The sequence below is a fragment of the Aphis gossypii genome, chromosome 3, assembly GCF_020184175.1.
Source record: "Aphis gossypii isolate Hap1 chromosome 3, ASM2018417v2, whole genome shotgun sequence".
In the NCBI taxonomy this organism is placed as follows: Eukaryota; Metazoa; Arthropoda; class Insecta; order Hemiptera; family Aphididae; genus Aphis; species Aphis gossypii.
Window position 1 is genome coordinate 10,586,428 of NC_065532.1, and position 18,011 is coordinate 10,604,438.

General features: G+C 29.5%; 1 protein-coding gene across 1 annotated transcript in view; it reads left to right on the forward strand.

Annotated features, from left to right (window-relative positions):
- The first annotated feature begins 1,157 nt into the window (after positions 1–1,157).
- Positions 1,158–18,011, forward strand: part of LOC126550982 (uncharacterized) — a 31,013-nt gene continuing 14,159 nt past the window's right edge. The window contains exon 1 of the mRNA XM_050203737.1: positions 1,158–2,855. Within this exon, the coding sequence (XP_050059694.1) occupies positions 1,158–2,855 (1,698 nt within the window). The remainder of the gene's footprint in view (positions 2,856–18,011) is intronic.

The window sequence follows — 18,011 nt, forward strand, 5'->3', positions numbered from 1 at the left end:
TAAAGAGAACAATTGTTTTTCTATTTATTCTTTATAAAATTAAAACTTATTATTTTTAAGTGTAAAAAATTAGTTGTTACTATATTATTAAATTTATCTTACTGGAAATAGTATTATAATTTAATATTTTTTTAAAATTTATATTAAAAAAGAAAGATTTTATTACTTGTTACATTTACATTTTTTTCACAAATTATGATTTATATATTAATTATATTACTATAAAGAGAACAATTGTTTTTCTATTTATTCTTTATAAAATTAAAACTTATTATTTTTAAGTGTAAAAAATTAGTTGTTACTATATTACTACATTTATCTTACTGGAAATAGTATTATAATTTAATATTTTTTTAAAATTTATATTAAAAAAGAAAGATTTTATTACTTGTTACATTTACATTTTTTTCACAAATTATGATTTATATATTTATATTACTATAAAGAGAACAATTTGTTTTCTATTTATTCTATATAAGATTAAACGTATACTTACAATATTGTTATATTATAATAATATACCTAATTAAACATTTTATTATTTTAAAATGCCTTATGCTTGTTTTTTATGTGATCAACATCATAATTCTGTTAATGAGTTAATTACACACATTCATATTTATCACAGCATAAATGATATTACACAATTCATATGTAAATATCCCAACTGTTATAGAATATTTGGAAATTTAAATTCTTTTAAAAAACATTTAAACTCTAGTCATCGCCATGGATTTAATAACCACAATAATCACAATTTAAATAACATTACTTTAAATTCAACAATTCAACCAGAATTTGGCAACATAACTAATTTACCAACAATAGATGAAACTCTTATTTCAAAAACTTCTGTTAAATCATTAATTACTGTAGATTACTTAAAACAAGAATTACAAAAAAATGTTTTACAATTGATAAGCAAATGGTATAGCAACAACTCAATACCTAGGAATATTGTGCAAACATTACTCGATGACATAACAAATTTTAATAATTCTTTTTTAAATATATTGAAACAAAAAATTATTGATGATACTAGTCATTTTGAATCATGTCAAATTAACACTGGAGAATATATTGAAATATTTGATTTAATTTTAAATCCATTTGTTGATGTTAAAAGTGAATATTTACGACTTAAAACATTAGAAAATATGGGTTTGCTTGTACGACCAAATCAAGTTGTAGTAGGTGAACGTTTAAATGATAGACTACTAGAAGGTAGAATTATATTAGAACCTAAATCTGTAGAAATCACATTAATTCCTCTTAGATTAGTTTTTAAACAAATTTTAGAACATTCAAACTTTTTAGATGTAATGTTGGATAACTTAAAATGTTTAAAAGAAAATGTTGACCCACATATAATTTATAGTTTTACCCAATCAAAACTTTGGAAAGATAAAATCTATGGCCGTGAAAATAAAATTATTATACCTCTATTTTTGTATTATGATGATTTTCAAGTAAATAATCCATTGGGAAGTCATGCAGGTTCACAAAAATTAGGTGCTGTTTATATATCTTTTGGTTGTCTTCCACCGGAACTTTCTTCTTTAATAGATAATATTTTTCTTGCCTCTCTTTTTAAAACTGATGATTTGAATACTTTTGGTAATAAAATAATATTTAAAGATCTCATTGAAGAATTAAAATTCTTGGAAATTTCAGGGATAGATTTAACTGTTAATAACAAAAACTATAAAATATATTTTTCTTTAGGTCTTATTATTGGTGATAATTTAGGTTTGCATACAATTTTAGGCTTTGTTCAAAGTTTTGTGGCATGTTATCCCTGCAGATTTTGCAAAACATATAGAAATGTGTGTCATACACAAATAGTACAAGATGATAATAATTTAAGAAATACAACTAATTACTCTACTGATGTATTAACCAATAATGTTTCCATCACTGGGGTAAATGAACTTTGTGTTTGGAATCAAATAGATTCATTTAGTGTAACAAGTAATTACAGCGTAGATATCATGCATGATTTACTAGAAGGAGTATGCATGTATGATTTAGGGTTTATATTAAAAGAAATGGTTTTCAATTTAAAATATTTCACCATTGAAACATTAAACAACAAAATTGAGTCATTTAATTATGGTCCAATAGATATTAGAAATAGACCCCCTCTAATATCTAATGAAAATCTTAAACATGGACATTTAAAAATGTCAGCTTCAGAAATGTTATGTTTCACTAAATATTTGGGGTTGATTATTGGAGATATAGTTCCTGAACACTCTGAATTGTGGCTATTATATATTATATTAAAAAAAATTCTTGATCTATTGCTATGTAAATGGGTTAAGAAAGAAGACATACTGTTACTCAAAACTCTCATTACAGAACACCATGAGTTATATTTACGATTATCTCATTCTAATTTAAAACCAAAGCATCACCACATGATTCATTACCCACTAATAATTTCACAATCAGGGCCATTATCACAGTTTTGGTGTATGAGATTTGAGGCAAAACATAAGGAGTTGAAAGAAACAGCTCATTCTATAACTTCTCGAAAAAATATAACTTTAACTTTAGCTCTGAAACAACAACTCCAGTTATCTTATCGACTTTTAACAACAACTAAAAATGTATACTCATCTAATATAGATTTAGGACCTATCATAACATTACCTCAAGAAACAATAACCTTATATAATAATACAATTACATTCATGTCTACTCAGTTTGATTTTTATAAAGACAATATAATTTTTCTTTCATGGATTCGTTTGAAAGGGATTTTATATAACACTAAAAATATGTCAATAATTCTGTGTCTATCTCAAGAACACAACATGTTACCAACATTTGGAAAAATTGAGTCTTTATTTGTTGATTATTTAAATAAACCATATGCTATTTGTAAACAATTTAATACTTCATACTTTGATGATCATTTCCAAGCATTTAATGTAACACTTACTACAAGCTTTGTATGTATTTCTCTAGAAAATTTACAATGTGTTTATCCAACTCATCATTGTAATATTTCCAGTGGCTTAACATTTATTACTTTAAAATTATAAAATTTAAGTTACCTATCTAAATATGAATTTGGTGTATACTTAAGTAAAAAATGTATAATTATTATGTGTGTTAAATAAAAATGCTATTATTATTACTTATTATGTATTTGTATATTTATTTATTTATCCTTAAATATTACATGTATTTATAAAAAAACAAAAAATGATTAACTATTGAATCAAAACTAGTATGGTAATTGTCAATAGAATAGTAGATATTTTGAAGTTAATCCAACTTAAAATTTATAGTTAAAAACTAGTATATTTAATTATACATTTTAATTACTGCCACAATATTTTTATGCCAAAATGATTAACTTTTATAGTAGAATCAACCTAACAATTGGTTAAATGAACAATAATAAGTAACGAGTTTTTATAGTTATATGAATTAAACATAATAGTTATGATATAGTATATAATTATATTGTTAAAATAACTATAAAAGTTTAACTATTTCAATTTAGTATTTGGAACTAAATTTATAGCTGTCACATATGTAATTATAATTTATTGTTAAATATACTGTAATTATAATTAAATTAACTATCTATTTTTTTCCGTGTACTCGATCGTCGGAGTCACGGGCGTATATAACAAGCTCTCCGGTTTTTACATTGGTATAACGTACAACACACAATAGCTATTACATAATAAAATAAAATAATATATTATACGCAAGCGTACACTGGTTTCCGCTATATTTTCGTTCGTATAGAAGAGCGCGACCATGCTGCAGCGCACGAGAAAAAAAAACAATAAAGAATAATATTAAAAATCTAGAAATGAAAAACTCGGCAAGCGTTATTAGTAGGTATCTATAGCTGCTGCTTGCCTGCTTACCGGCGGTAACCGTGAACTCTGTATACATAAAAACGTAAAATATTATTATGTGATCAACGTGTATGCGCGCGCGTGTGTGTGTGTTGGGGTCAGAGCGTATACCATATGTATATTATGCGATATATTCATGAATGATAATGCGCTGATACAGCACGGGGAGAGAGACTCGCATGCCACTTATTAGACCGTCGAACAAGGATAAATAACGGAGGGGAAAAAAACCAGAGTGTCGTTGGTCTGATTAATTAATTCCGAATCGACTTCCTGGCCGACGATGCCCATCCGCCAAGATAAATCGCACCACCATTGTTCTTCGGACGACATTTACATTTTCGGATAGTGTACATCACAATAATATAACGCGTAGCTGATAATAATATTATAATAATACGAACGCGTAAAACGACCGACCGCGTAAATGCAGCGATACATTATTATTCATATACTATTTATTAGACTGTTGACTCGAATCGCTCAGAAAATACAACGAAAATCCTTTAAAGCCAATATATAGCGGTGAATCTTTACGCACGCTTCCCACTTTAATACTTTATATATTATTCTGCTATTTACCTAACTGTACACCGATTATGTGTTTACCCGTTGTAGATAGACTTAATCCATTATTTTATCGGGTTATGAGAAAGAGTTGATAAAAATTCCATTCCATAAATTCTCCGTTGTAAATTATAGAGATAAATGTAATTAAAAAACTACCCACCGACGACGGACGAATGAACATAGTCACGCAACAATACGTGCTGCAGTAGCGATCGTCTGCTGCAGATTCGGCCCCAGAAAATAACTGTGTAAACTAATAAATTAATAATTTGTTGAATATTGTTAAGTAAAACGAACGCAAGTGTACTGTGTTATTGTATCGATACGTTCGAAAAAATCTATAATATATCATGATATCACTCTTTCTCCCATATCCATGAGCTGCAGACCCTAAAGATTCACAGTAGGTATATAATAACATAGTGGGGCCTATACGTCGCGTTTATTGTTTTAAGTGCGAGCTCGAGTCGTAAATCATACATCGAGATGACAATACACAAATATAACGCAACAATATTTATTTGTAAGTGTAACGCTGTAATTGTATTATACAGATGTTTCGACGGTGGTTTACTCATATATTATATATTATGCGTCAATAAGTATAATAATATTACATCAATTTTATGGGCAAACAAGTCGACCTAACTTCTATTGTATATGTGTGTATGGGAATGGGTTGTACCTGCGTGAGGATTTAACAATAATTACTGTTCACCGAAATTACATTTGAAATTATGTCGCGTAAAACGAGCTTAATGCGACTAAAAGCCACAATTATATTATTATTATTATTATTATAATATCATGTCATACGCGCGTGTGTGTGATGTGTCAAAAAAGATTAAAAACGTGAACGTTCTGTCAAAGTGTCGAATTTTGCAGTTTTAAGCGACTTTCGAAACGATCATTCGCAAATTCCTATTATAATAATACGTGCGAGGTCACCGATGCGGTAACACTAGTTTTCAGAAGAATAATGACGTCAAATATGTAATAATATTATAAAATACTAAACACGCGTTATCTGTCGATATAACATACATTATAAAGATATTATGTGATTCACATGGACCATTATCTGCCATTCTAGAGTTTTTAACGATGACATTGAATTGTTTACGACGAATAATTTGACTCGTGGCTTAAATACAACACTTATATAATAGCTTGTTGTGAGATTTTGTCGTATTAGGTACGTTCATTTTTTTTTTTTTTTTTTTTGACTATGTAAGCGAACTATATACTGATAGATATAAATAACATAGTTTAAATATTTAACAGTACTGCCAGTAAATCATTATAGCAATGAGTGATGACTAATGAGCATACAATAATGATTGGCGTGTATATTTATAATGTATAGGCATTCGGGTTTAAGTTATTATTTCCCCCCAAAATGAAAAAGATATAAATAAATAAAAACATCTAAAAAAACAATCTAAATCAAATCAAAAGTTTCTGATCAAATCAGAGTTGTTATGAGTTTTTTACTAGTCGAAAGTTTATAAAATAATGTATTTTGTATGAAATATTAACAATAAAATATAATATTGATAATAATTTGATAGGTTTTGAAAAAAATCTATTACACAATATAATAAATTTATTATTCACCTCTAAAGCACTTCTCCTGTATACAGTAATAATAATCTAGAACCACAAAATAATAACGATCCAATGCAATCTAAAAGCGATTACAATGATTTTCGCATGTACACTATATACTGTTTTAACACACCACACACACACACACACACACACCACACACACACACACACACACACACACACACACACACACACACACACACACACACCACACACACACACACACACATACACACTAGTATACTATATTTAAATATATGCAAAATATGAACAATTTCAACGAAAATTTACCTTGTTTTACTACGTAGCAGTTTATCCTTACAATGTTCAGTGCCCTCCGCATGACTTTATAATATAATATTATATGCTCAACTCAGCTGTTTCGTTATCGATCTTGCAGGTCTATTCTTTCCTCATGACATATTATCCAGGTGAGTTGAGTGACTGCAATTCTACATCCTTCCTTATAATAGCTGACAATAACTCACAACTATATTCGAATATACCAAGGTACCTACAAATCACAAATCGATAAGTTTTCTTTGTTTTCTCTTATATCGTTCAGTATATTTCAGTTATATTATTACGCATAATGCATTTGAGCGGATCATTTAAAAACATTGTAATGTGTTTGTGCGATCTTTTTTCACACGAGGTGATACATTTTTATCAATGCATTTTTCTTCTTATTTTTACAGACTCGGGACTTCCGAGAATTCCAACGGTATGATTAAAAATGCATTGTAGTTATTTTTAATATTAAAAATCACGAATCGAGTTTAAAATTTGAATTGTTTAAATCATTATAAAAACTATTAATTCTTTGCTGTTTTTCCTTATCAAACATCACGTACCTCGTAATACACATTGATTACTATATAGTAAGATATTCCGGTGTATTATGATGGACAGCATAACACTCGTTCAAGCACATTGTTTTTCTCGTGCGGTTATAAAACGAATGCCATTAAACGCATTACACTCGAACAGGGTGTGTATGTACAAAACGATGGAATAAATGACGTGGAATTAAAATATTTTATAAGATACCTATACCATTTTATCGCATCAACCCCGTAAAAAACATTATCGTACAGAACTTACACATATTATATAAAATAAATGTAATGTACCTTGTACCGTGTATACGCGTAAATATATATATGTGAATTTGAATATGACTTGTACACACTCGACAAGCCCGTAGTAACACCTATTATAATAATACATTACTACAGTGAATACGCGACGCGTACACCTCTATACGTACAAGTATATAATACATTGAATGTGCGTCTACAAGGCTAAAGCGTCCGTTAGAACAGGTGTCGTCTCATCCGATCGTTTCCTTTCCGCCGTCATTTCCTCCGCACGTTTATTATATATATATATATATGAAAATACCGACACACACACTCTCTCTCATAACAATAATATTATAATATATAATATTATGTGTATGCGTACCTGCAGCGAGTCGATATCAGAATGTCCCATTAAGAGCTCCTAACGTTTTTAACGTATATGTAATATGTAATATTGTTATACATTATTATCATCATCATTATCATTACTACCTACACGGTATATCGTATATATTATAATATAACGCACGAGCATTGTGTGTCTCTGGGAACCTGCATGCATGTGTCCGCCCTTGCCGGTTTTTAAGTAATTTTTTTCCCCCCCGACCGGACAAATTTCTGGTCGACAGTGGGGTCTAGACACGAATAACAAGCTACTGCACTGCAAATATATAATGTGTAACCGTGTTACACATTATAAAAATTAAAAAAAATACCATACGTGTCAAATAAAAACATAAAATAATGTGACGTGTCGTAGAATATAATTATTCGACTGCAACGCGAACGATTCCCCGTCTAGATTATATGATATCGTTTTAAATTTTATTTTTTCACCATTCCACGGGGAAACATATAACAAGCTGGATTTAGATGTCACATCGTTATTACAGCGAAACCGTGACCCTTGTGAACTTAGCATTCGATATTTAAAACGATCTAACAAATTTGTTATATAATATTTAATACTATAAGTTGTAAGAAGTTGTTAGTCCACTTTCAAAGTTTGTTAATGATAACTTCCCAATTATTTTTCTGAAAACTAGCTCAATGTTAATATACTCATTATACTCTAAAATTTACAATGTGTATCCAAACTTGTCCTTTATATCTTATAATTAAAATCAATAAACATTTTTAATGAAAAAAAAAATGATTTTTTTTAAAATTTAAATTCTTTATATTCTTTTTACCTATATAACAACTTTAGCATCTTCTTCTTGTTAGTATATAGAAAAAGGTATTAACATTATTATTAGTAATAAATAATAATGTATCTACCGTGTCCGTGCGTGTGAGTAGATGTAGTTTGGCGAATTCAAATAAAAAAAAACTATTACCACTTGAGCTGCTTTACATCGTATACCAAATTTTATTACCGTCAAAAACATATTGGCACGAGCATATTATAATAAAATTAGTATACGATCTGCTGCAGGCTGCTGCTGCTGCTGACGTAAATAAAGAGTGAAAGACGCGCACAGCAGATGACGGCGGCGATCAAAAACGTACACACGACACGGATGCAGCTCTATACGTACGATAATCGTATACTCGGTAATTGCACGGTCGGTATATATGATGTATAGGTAATATTATAGGTAGGTGTATCTATATATTATTATTTATATACGTATAACTGGTACTGCTGCGGCAGAGAAGGACACCTGCTGCATCAGATAACAGAGATGGAGCAGCTGGCGAATGACAGATGGCGCGTGTTCGACGTTTATATCGTTATTTCGAGTTTTTTTTACCATTTAAATATACACAACGAACGCGCGTCTCGGGAGGCTGTATAGAAGTGTGCATATATTGGACCAGTTTTTTCTCTATACACTCGTTATACCTATACTTTGTAATCGCTCGAAACAAGACGCGTTGTCATGACATATTGTGTGTGTTGCCTACCTTTGTGGCTACTTATGTATATAAATATACATATATTTTATTTTTTCATAGTGAGTCATATTATATATATATGTGTGTGTGTGTGTGTGTGTGTGTGTGCGCAGACGTTATAATAAAAAAAAACGTTCGAAAATATTAATATTAAAACGATAGGACAACACGAGACGCGTGGCTTGGAATATACGCGCGAGATGCAGAGCACCGAGCAGCAGCAATTCGATACTGTATACTGATCGACTGTCATCATATAATATTTAATTAATCATTTCGACACACGCCAATGTCGTTGTTCGATGGAAAAAAAAAATATTAATATTACTTATGAGTATTGACGTATTACATTATACTATATATTATTATAATGTAATTATTAAATGACTTTATAATATTATATATGAAATAAAATTAAAATAAATAACATTTTTATATACATTTTTTTCATAAGTAAATCCTGTTTTCAAATAATTTTTTTTTAAATAAACTCAAAAGATTTTACCACCCATAAAAATCCACTACCCAAAAAACTACTAGTTTTGCCCTGTTATTTTTAAAATATTTTTAAAGTCCTCTCCTTCTATACTCCACACCTGTATTTTAAATTATTGTAACGGTCAGTATATTTTTTGGTTATTTGTTTTTTTATCCTACACTTACACATTTTGCTCAAACAAGGCTATTATTGTTTCGATTATAGACTGACTGCATGCCGTCAAACGTTTTAATAATTTATACGCTCAACAACGCACTCGATACCTATGTACATTCGTGGTGAATGATTGTTGTTCGAAATATATAAAACCGACAGCAACAAAAATATAAATTTGTTGTCCATAGTAACGAATCATTGATTTCGTGTCGTTATCAAAAACAACCAACACCTACCGAATTACCTATACGCATACTATCTAACAATATGATCATCATATTATATTATGTGTTCACCTGATTTCAAATCTCACGGAAACGAATATTTATAATAGTAGCCAATGGCGAATAATATTTTAAACATTATTTAGATTCTATAAAATGCAATAATAATCTATTCCAAATTTTTCTAATTTTTTATGTTAAGAGTAAACTTACATTTTCTTAGGAACCAGAGTTGACGATGAATTATTCGATTATTATACATAGATAAAATTACTGTAAACACACAATATACCTAATACCGTGACAATATTATTAACAATGTACGTTAAATCACGTTAAACCATCATTAAATCGTACGAATACCTATGTATCTGATGTAGTCAGGCATATACTGTTATCGAACTTATTTTAAATGACAGCTTTTGAAATCTATCTTCTACAAATATATCAGATGACAATGTGTGTTCACGATGTACCTACTACAGATATTTTAAATACCAAGTATAATGTTTGATGTGTAAATATTTGTATTCAGTATTATATAATAATATGCATACTCAGATAATTTATATTACATATTATGTAGGTATAAAGTTAAAATGGGTATAATGTTTCGATGTTTATATGTTTATTGAAACTATATTAATTTGTTTTATTTAAATTTTAATAATTTATACTACTCTTTTCAAAATAACGGAAATAAAAACAATTCTAAATTAATCACAAAAAAAGTATTAAATCAACAAAATTTAATATTCATATAATTATATTTTTTGTCAATTTCCAATCAGAAATTAGGCTTTATAAAATAGTAAATTATAGCTATAGCGGGCTATCCCTATTCTTACGATAGTAAAAGTTATAAATTGTAATGTACCTATTATAATCACAAAATATTTAATATTTATCGACTTCAACCATACACTACCATTTGTATTGGTTTTAAAATGTTATTTTTCATAAAAAAAATCAGCGTTTTATTATTTTAAAATATATCATATTTGGATAATTTTATATTAATAAACAAAATTTTTGAAAAAAACAATTTTCTTTTTTTAGAGTATTTAAGTTTTATAAATAATTAGTTTGATGCTAAAAAAATATATTCTGGTGTATATTAATACACCAGAATACAAATATTATACTTTTAAAAATTAAAAGTATCAAAAAATAAATAAACCCTATGTTTTTCGGGTGGTTAATAGAACATTGATACTATTGTGCATGCATAGTCAATATTTAAAATAGGTAACTAATAATAGGTACGTTAGTATTATGATTTTCTCGAAGGTCATGAACATATTAAAATAAATGTCTGGACTCAGGATTTTTAAATAGTATTTAAATTCATAACTCCAGAAAATGTATATTATATACTCGTAATTTATACTCACTACACAACATTTTGAATTATGGCTGCAATGAGCCATTTCCAGTTTAGCTTAACATTAATTTGCATAAATTATTGTGTGTATTTACATCCTTGTTATAGTAATGATGTTAAGTTATTTAATTGTTTCGTATATTCTGATATTGAACCACTATATGCATTGAATCAACTCCTGTATTATATTTCATAAAACAATATAACGTATAATAGGCATACCAGCTATGCATTCGTAAATAATATATGTATTTTTTTTAACAAACACCTCTACATCTCAACGGAAAATACAAACTACTTAAAATAATATTAAAAATTAAATTCAATTATATTGATTTGAAATCAAACTCTACAAGTTATAATATGCAATATACATCATTTAAAATATGATTAATGTACACGCAAGTCGCAACACAATAATAATAATAATAACTCATTTAATACTTAATATCTATAGTAGGTAAAATATATACTATCTATAGGTACTTACTACGTACGATTAAGTACGGTCTTTCTCAACTATAGTTATTGTGTTATTTTATTCAAAAATAAAAAATTGTTTTTCGTGTAGCTGATAGATCTTCGTCTAGAAACGTACGAAACCGCATTAAACGAAATAAAAAAATAACAACAACTTTTTGCAGATTGATTGTACCCAGTGCGTTGGTATGAAAATATTTGACAGATTAACTGCTACTTTACGCGGTGATAGAATAATGTATAATAATTTATTGTATTACTCGACCTATTGGTATTTCGCAAGAAAAAAAAACAATTATTTTACATTGACATTGAACCGTAAAATTACGGTATTGATATTATTATATTATCCAATAAAACGTATTGAAATTTAAAATAGATTGTCCGAGAGAAATAAAACACAATATAATTTATTTACCTATACATGCGATATCACAAGAGCTTTATGAAATATGCACAATGCATATATTACATAATTATTATTACCGTTGTTGTGATGATTGACTCTCTGTCACCTGACAGTATAATATTATAATTCGAACCGCTAATGTTTTCTTAACGCTACGATTACAATAATCTGAATAATCGTAGGTATAGGTATTATATAAAACATTCAATAGGTACCACTATTATAATATTTGTTGTTTGCTTGTTGTAAAATCAGATCTCGACTAGACGCGAAAACAGACAATGTCGTATATAGTTAATACCTATCTATATAGGTATATATTATTGTAATACTGTTGTTAAAATAAGTAGATATTATATTTTAACATATTTCGTATTATGTATATTCATTATTATGCATTATAAAAGTACCTATACTGCAGCAGTGCAGTGTTGACTATAAATATTAAATTGCGCACGTATCGCAGGACAGTATAAATATAAATGTTTTAGTCATAATTATTATTGTGTAACACATTCTCGTCCTAGTCGCCACGATATTGTTATAATCGTGCATCAATTAATACGACGGCTGTAAATTAACGAATAAAATGCGATTTGCTTGTAATTTGAAATATGGTGTTTATATTTACTTATATTATTATTTGACAGTTGATACTTGAATGATTCATAATTGCATTTGCGTGTTTGTTTCAACTAAAGTTAATTCTGAATTATTATATACGTTGTAAAAACGAATCATCGAACTATACGCGTCCATTTGTTTATAAACAACGCGATAATATAATAATTTTTATTACATGATTTTTGACGGCAGGATAGGATTTTAGCAGATTTTGTACAACGATTATTATATACTAATATCACTATTATGTATAGAAATGATTTTAAACACCTAATAAAAACAAAAATTATTACGATTATACTTTAATGTAAGTTCCAATTTGTTATTATTTTAAATTATAATCCAATTTCAATAATATTTAAAGCGCATAATACTTTTATAATCTGAATCTTTGATACACATTCCTATACTTAATTATATTATGTACTTATTTTAATTTTGGTTTTGAGTAACGATTTAGAAAGCGTAATTATTTAAATTAAATTACTGTATTATGTTATACCTAATTTATAATCTGCAGGTCTAGACATGAGCTAACAAGTAGGAGGCTCACAACAATCAAGTATCAGGCTACAGGACCATTATGCGGATGATCTAAGACAGAAGACAGTGGTTTCCAAAAAATAGTCTGCATGACCGCATCACAGGACCATGTCAGGAAGTCCGTGGTTATACTTGACTTTTACTAGATGGCTAAGTTGCAGGCTTTAGTTCGTGATGCCAACGACACACGTGGTTAAAGAATTTTTTCTTCTTTTCAATTTTAAGCCTAATTAAAACGTATACATGTGCAGAAAGAGAAAAAATTCCATAAACAATAAATACAAAAAAAGTATCACCGTAACTGGTCCAACTAAGTTTTAGCTAGGGATCTGTAGTTTAATTCTAATTAAGGACAATAACTGATCTGAAAAATTTAGGTTAAAATCTACTCCGGGAGTATGGTACTAGCTAATTTCTACATGAAATTGTTATGTGGTCGCTATTTTAATATTATTATGACGTGTGGCTTCAACTCGTCGACACTGTCACACTAAACACAGTAGTCGCAAACGCTATAGTATAATATACAGAGTGATTCGCTAAACATGCTCGTCAATATTCGTTATTTAATCATAAGTTGATTCAAATTCAAATTTTTAGAATTTTTAAGTACCTACGGTCTACACTCATGGTCCGTGGACAACATTTTCAATTATTTAGAGTTTTTTAACAGCTATATTAAATATAAATAATTATTTTTATATTAGATAAAAATACATTTTAATAATTCTGAAACTATATATCGATTCGAATTACAATTCAGATATACATCGCAATCATCTGCTTTGATAACTCGCAACGAAATAAGTCGGTTCTCGTTTGCAAAAATTAATAAGTTTGCAGTATTATAGTCACGGGACACCATCCTAAAACCGTATTTTAAAAAAAAAAAAAAACTAAATTATTCAAAAAAAAAAGCTATGACCGTTGAAAGTGGGTATACTTAGCAAACCCCGCAACAATCGGAATTTGAATAAATTTATTTATATATTAAATTAAAACATTGCGGAGCGAACACGGCCGGCGCCGCGAATCACCTTGCGAGTACATTATACGTTAATAATATATTATACAGAACCGTTGCGTATCGATCAAAAAGCCGAGAAGCCAAGTATACGGGGAATAACGTACAACTACAGCTCTAAACGCGCGCGCACACATTATACACACACGCACACACATGTCGTCGTATACCGTGTACTCGGGAGGGGTTTCATCTTGTGTAACGTGCGGGTCAGCCCGGCCGTTTTACACGTCGAGTAAGTATAGAGGAGGCCCGCGTGCAGGTGAGCGGTATATACGCTGTGCACCTATATATACTCTGAAAGTCTGAAATATACATCCCGGTTCGGCGGCCCCCGGAAAATCGGTCGATAACCAAGACGACGACTTATCTATACATGCATATATATATGTACTATTATTATATATTATCGTTGTACGCCGCGCGCGTGCTGTGTATATATCGCGTATTGGGGTTGTGGGGGGGGTGAACGGCGTTTTCGGGAGGGCGGATTTCGTGTTGATACATACGTAGCCATGGCGACTTTTAGCCCGTAAGCTGAAAACGCGTCGAGGAAAACTCTCCCCCTACCCCCGTCGCATACATCCCGAACAAATATATATAGCCGAGTATATATACCCGCTGTGTAGTAGCGTACCTACGCGCGAACCGACCGATCGCACCCTCCGTTCCACGCACCTACGCTGCAGCGGTGTACGCGCCGAGAGAGCCGACGGACGGGCGGCTGGTAAAAGCGCTCTGCGACGGACGACGAAATCGTATACATATATAACAATGTACGTTTCGGCGGGGTGTGTGTGTGTGTGTGTGTAGGGGGTGGTTGCGCATATATATATACGCCTGGTGGCTGCGTGTTCCGGTGAGTCAACCGTCCGCACGAAAGACCTGATGACGAAATGATAAATAAATATATATATATATATATATATATACCCGCTATGAATGTTTTATGTGTGTATATAGGTATAAACCGCGCCTAACCCGCGGTGGAGACTATATATACCTACCTATCTCCTCTCCCGCCCGCGCACCATCGCCGCCGCCGAGAGCGTACACACACAAACGCGCGCGCGCGCACCGGTCGTAGGGGTAAAAGGGTGGGCGGTAAAACGGGGCGAAAAATACTCGCGTGCTCCACACATATACTTGCACCCTCCCTCCCGCTGCGAACCACCCCGTCAACCCCTCCGGTGACTGTAAAATACATATATATACGTATACGGCGTCTATATAATAATATTATATTATCCTCGTCACGTGTAATAATATCATATCTCTAGTTTTCGTACTTTTTACGCGTATTACCTATATATACGTATGTATTATATACGCCACCGCACGAATCATTGGCCCGTGTGCGATGCATTGTGCCGCGTTTTATCAAACGAATAATAATAAAGTAAAAAACAATCTCACTAATAAAACGTACCTCCGAATGTGTATGCGCGTTAGCATACTATAAAAAATATAACGCATATTATTATGATATCATAATAATTGTGCACAGGGGTGGCGATCGAGAAAGAAAACCCTAATAATATATACAAACGAAAATAAAAACAAAAAAACGTTCCGTGCGTTTTGGTCGTATTAAGCGTGTGCGCTTATATGTACCAGTCGAGTCGACTCCGGGTGCAATCCTCGTCGCAAGTTTTCCAATTAACTAAATTAATACCGAAAATAAATATTTGTTAGATCGCATATTATTAAAATATACACGCCCCTCGCGATAAACGTTTGGAATTATATACTTAAGTACACTTTAATATGTAATACAATGTGTCAATGTGTCATTATTTTAACAACTGAGTATCTAGTGCAAAAACTATAATTTTTTTTTTTCGAAAATTAAAAGGTATATTAATAGTATAAGTTTTAAATAAGCATTTAGGTATGTAGTCTTTATTTTTTACTTTTATAGGTATGATGTCTGCTATTGAACCCACTATTGACTTTTGATTTGTAAATGACAATCTGTGTTATGTAGTCTGTATAATAGAATAAACATTTTAGAAATTTTAGTAAATGGTATTTTTTTAATTATGTTAAGCAAGGTTAGGGTACCCAGCAAAATACGAAGTACAGTTCTTCGCTCATTTAAAATTTTTAAACGATTATTGTCTAATATTTGATATTATTGATACAGGCATAACATTTTATAGAAAAATATTACACTTTATGAAATTATAAAATAATATATCCTAGAGTTTAAAACTCGAATTATTAAGGTCAGTAATGAATTCTTTAGCAAATATTACAAAACAAGGTTGCAATTAAAATTATATAACTAAACGTATCTTAAATATTCATAAAAATATGATTTTTATCCTCGAAATAATTAATAATTATGAATGATTTATGTAAAAAAATATGTTGTCTTGTTATACAATGTACATTGTACTTTGTACCAATACGCAAATTTTTTTTTTACGTTTTTGATCGAAATCACTGTTGTTACATTAAACGTGTAAAATAGAAAAACGGATGAAATCAATATAATAGGATTTCCTACACATTCAATTATACAATAAATAAATTATAGGTATGTGTAGTATATATTAATATTTTATATTATAATTATAATTATAAATATTTATATATTATAATATAATAACATGATAGCCTCAAAAACAATATTATTGTAACTATTAACAATCCTATAATAACGCATCATATTTTTTAATAGTTTTAAAGTATTTAATGTTATGATATTGGTTTGATAAAAACAACCAATTTCCTGACTAGATTGAAATAATAAAACTAGATACCGCATGTTTAATAGCTATATTACGAGTATATATGCCATACGGGAAAATGTATATAATTATTAATTGCACAATTATTTGATTGGTGAGCTTAAAAAATTTTGAAATCTCCTTCAATTCTTTCACAGAATGTGAACCAAATCGCTTATTAATGCCTAATCAAACCGTATGAAATATAATATATTGATTAATAATATGATTAATAATTATACGATGTATAATGTATATAATATGCGTGACTGTGCACAGTATAGGTACGTACTTAAATATCGATATGGTTGCAACGATCAATTTGAGACTTGGGCCGCTATGAACTCATGTGTGACCATTATTATCATACTTCCGGGCAATCGTTATATTTTTGATTACACAACTTGAAATTAATTTTAAGTTACTCTGCAGTAAACAATTTATACTACTAAAATGTTTATTATCGATTTAAATGTTCACGTTTTAAGATTACTTAAAAACAAATAATTAATAATAATAAAATGTATACATTTTTTACTCTCTTATTAGTTGTAATACAATAATAATGTCTCACTATTATAATACTTATATGCATATGCATAATAAAATTGATAAATATAATATTAAATTGAAATTATTTGTTTAGTTAACATTATTTTATTCATCATAACGTATTGCAAAATCGTAAGGTAATATATTATAGTATTTTTAATACCAATAATAATCAACTTTATATTAAGGGCCAAACATTATATTAGGTATAATAAGATAAGAGTAGAGTATTAATTGTATTTGAAACCGAGAAAACATCCCTGAAAATATGATCAATTTAAAAGATTGTTTGCGTAGTTGCGTGTAGTGTTGGACAGTTTCTTATTAAAT